This window comes from Microcebus murinus, chromosome 6 (genome assembly GCF_040939455.1).
Source record: "Microcebus murinus isolate Inina chromosome 6, M.murinus_Inina_mat1.0, whole genome shotgun sequence".
Taxonomy (NCBI): Eukaryota; Metazoa; Chordata; class Mammalia; order Primates; family Cheirogaleidae; genus Microcebus; species Microcebus murinus.
This window is the reverse complement of record NC_134109.1, coordinates 72,788,742-72,792,188: the sequence shown is the minus strand read 5'-3', so window position 1 is coordinate 72,792,188 and position 3,447 is coordinate 72,788,742. Positions and strand designations below refer to the sequence as shown.

The 3,447-nt window shown below is 36.9% G+C and overlaps 1 protein-coding gene across 1 annotated transcript; it reads right to left on the bottom strand.

Moving 5' to 3' along the window:
• Positions 1 to 680: 680 nt before the first annotated feature.
• LOC105862113 (olfactory receptor 4F15-like) lies at positions 681 to 1,616 on the bottom strand. Its single transcript, XM_012748158.2, has one exon. The coding sequence runs from the start codon at positions 1,614 to 1,616 to the stop codon at positions 681 to 683; it is 936 nt and encodes a 311-aa protein (XP_012603612.2).
• Positions 1,617 to 3,447: the final 1,831 nt, after the last annotated feature.

Genomic DNA, 3,447 nt, shown 5'->3' with positions numbered 1-3,447 from the left:
GACTGGACATGCCAAGAATTAATGCATTCCTTAAAAATTATGAAATACTTCAGATATGTTGCCCTTCAATTGACACAATTCTAAATCACAGAGTCTATATAGTCTACTAGAGGGCCACAGTAGGCTTGCATCCCACGTGTGTTTCTCAACATAAGCATTCTTCCCTTCTCAGTATTACTTCCTCATTGATGCTACCAGAAATTAGCTTTGAAGTAAGCTACCTGCATTTAAAGTTTGCCTTTGAATCTTCTTCTTCTGAAGAAGAAGATTGGGTTCTTTGAACCCAACCTAAGTAACTAAGTAGAGCTCCTAGTCCTACGTATATAACCAACCATTCCATATGATGATTCACCAAGGCAAGTTTTCAGCTTATTTGTGAACATTATGGGAAGCATAAGGGATGTCATTATATCCTTTTTTTATGGTCAAATGACCACAGGTTAAGTTATAAAAAATTATTTATAGATATTGCTGAGGTCTGCTAAAATAACCAATATCATTGTGGATTGACATTTCCCATAGTGGTAAAAGCAATGAATGAATGTGTTATAGGAGTAGAAGACATATGCTAAGTAGGTAGACGGTATGTCCAGTTAGTCATGCTAAATGGCAAATATCTAAGAGGAGATGTTCAATGCATAGGTGGATGTACAGTTTTAGAGCTCCAAATACACATGTGATCAGCAAAATCTGTCATAATGTCCACGTTTGCTCAATTTTTGTATTGCAATCTTTATATCTTTGTTCCTTAATGTATAGATGACAGGATTCAAAGCAGGAGTGATAGCAAAGTCAGCAATGAACAGATATTTGTCAATTGATGATGTGGGAAAAGGCCACACATACAGAAACATGCATGGGGTGAAAAAAAGAACAACCACAGTGATGTGAGCCGACAAAGTGACAAAGGCCTTGGATAAGTCTCCAGAAGAACGTTTCCAGACAGTGGCCAAAATGAAGATGTAGGAAAGGATGAGCAGAAAGAAGGTGCTCATGCTCATAAACCCACTGTTGGCAGCAACAACGAACTCAAACTTGGTTCCCTCTGTGCATGCAAGTTTTATGATCCTGGGAAAGTCACAATAAAAGCTGTCTACTTTATTAGGGCCACAAAAAGGCAAGTTGATAACAAAAGCAAATTGAGACATAGCATGGATCACTCCAGTTACCCAGCCCGTAATTACAAATGAAACACATCTTTTAGGGCTCATAATGTTCAAGTAGTGGAGAGGCTTACAGATTGCCATGTACCTGTCAAATGCCATGGCTATGAGCAGCACCATCTCCACTCCTCCCATGATGTGGATGAAGCATATCTGAGTCATACAACCTTGAAAAGAAATCATTTTGTACTCATTTGAAAGGTCTGAGATCATCTTGGGGATTGTGGTAGAGGAAACCCACACATCATTGAAGGATAGGTTGGCCAGCAGGAAGTACATAGGTGACTGTAGGTGAGAATCAGCAATTACCAAGAACACAATGAAGAGATTTCCCAGGATGATCCCTAAATACAGCAAGGAGAATGTCAACATGAGAAAAACTTTTGTTTCTTGTGAAGTAGACAGTCCCAGCAACACAAACTCAGAAACCAAGGAGTAATTTAGTGTATCCATTGATGTGGGCAGAAGAGTTGATTTCAAATCTCCTGAGGATAGAAAATGATAAGTGAGAATCAGTGGTACTAAAGTGTATTCCCCATTCATCCTGCCAGATTGCTCTGTGGGTCACATATTTGAGAGTTAGAAATCATTAAGTTAGATAAGAAAAAATAAAGGAAACAGAAGAATTATGCTGATCAGGAGAGTGATTCTATAATAGAGAAAGAAAATTATAATATATTAGGTAGAGACATGTGGGATTTCTTCCCTTCACATTCCATTATCAGGAATAAAGCTACACATTTATTTATTTATTATTATTATTATTATTATTGAGACAGAGTCTCACTCTGTTGCCCAGGCTAGAGTGAGTGCCGTGGCATCAGCCTAACTCACGGCAACCTCAATCTCCTGGGTTCAAGTGATTCTACTGTCTCAGTCTTCCTAGGCTCCCAGACTTTTTACTTTGTTTTATTTTGCCTCCTAAGGATTTCTAGACATTTTCCTTGGCCACTTGCCTAGGTGTTGTTTCACCATAATAATCTTGGGTAACAGAAATTACTCACCATTAATGTTCTCATACTATGTCGAAAATTCTCCTTAGATGAATTTCTTATATCCTGGTGAAATAGAGATTTTTAGTCAAAAACTGTTCAACACGTTTCACCTTATGTGTCTCTTCTGTTTTTGTTTGTATAATTTACTTTGAAGATCAGGTGCACAGACTGAGATTATTTATAATGTTTAGGTCATGACATGTTATTATCATAGTGCGTGCATGGACCTCAATATTCAATAAATTATGGACAAAACTAAGTCCCTTTAGTAAGTAAAGATGTTATTTAAATAATGATAATATTAATAGATAATACTTGTGTTCTTCCATGGAAAGCTTTCTTCTAAGGATACTGTCTCTTTTAAATCTCATAAAATTCAATATATAAATATTGTTTTATTAGACTCATATGTAAACGAAGAAACTGAGTCTCGGAAGGATCAAGTGTTGGAGCCAGGACTTATATCCAGAAGTGTAGAACCCTGTAATCCATGCTCTCAACCACGGTGCTCTGCTCTGTAAGGACCACCTCTTCAAGTACACCCTGGATCTCCCCCAAATATCCTTCAGTTTAACTTCCTCCACTTTTTGCATCCTTTTACATATCAACATAGTAAACTTTCTTTTTGAAGAATCAAATCTCCTTCTACTTCTACTTACTCTTTTCTCTTCTTAATCCTTAATTGGAAATCCTTACTTTTTTGTTCATTCAATAAGTCAAAACAATTCAGTTTCCACAGATGCCTTTTTTATAGAAAGAAAATATGGATTCTGAATACCTCACACAATGATCAGTGTTCAGTGGTCATTGTTTTTGATCTCCCTATAGTATTTGATCCTGTTTATGATGGCCTTGTTTCTATAACTACTTCTGCCTTTGGCTTCTTGGCTTCTACAAAGTCATTCCTCTTCCCACCTCTTGCCAACAGAAATTCCATTTGTCCAAGCCGTGGGCTGAAATCTCTCAATTTTAGAAGAGAGTAGCCTTATCTCAGATCAGGAGCATATTATATAATTTTTCTAAACCAGTTGCTATAGTGCCATTTTCATTGGCCATAGATTCATCAAATATTGGGCATATGACCCAGAACTGTTCAATGAATTGTAAACCAATGTCTTCTCTGGAGGACTTTCTTTATCAAATTAAAGAACAAACTTTCATGTGGAGATGATATTTTCCTGGTCTGTTTTTAAATACGTTTAATGCTATTGTTGTTGCTGAGGGTGCGGCCACCATGAATTTCTACAACTCATGTACTAGAAATAATAGTGAAAATTTAGAAAGGACCT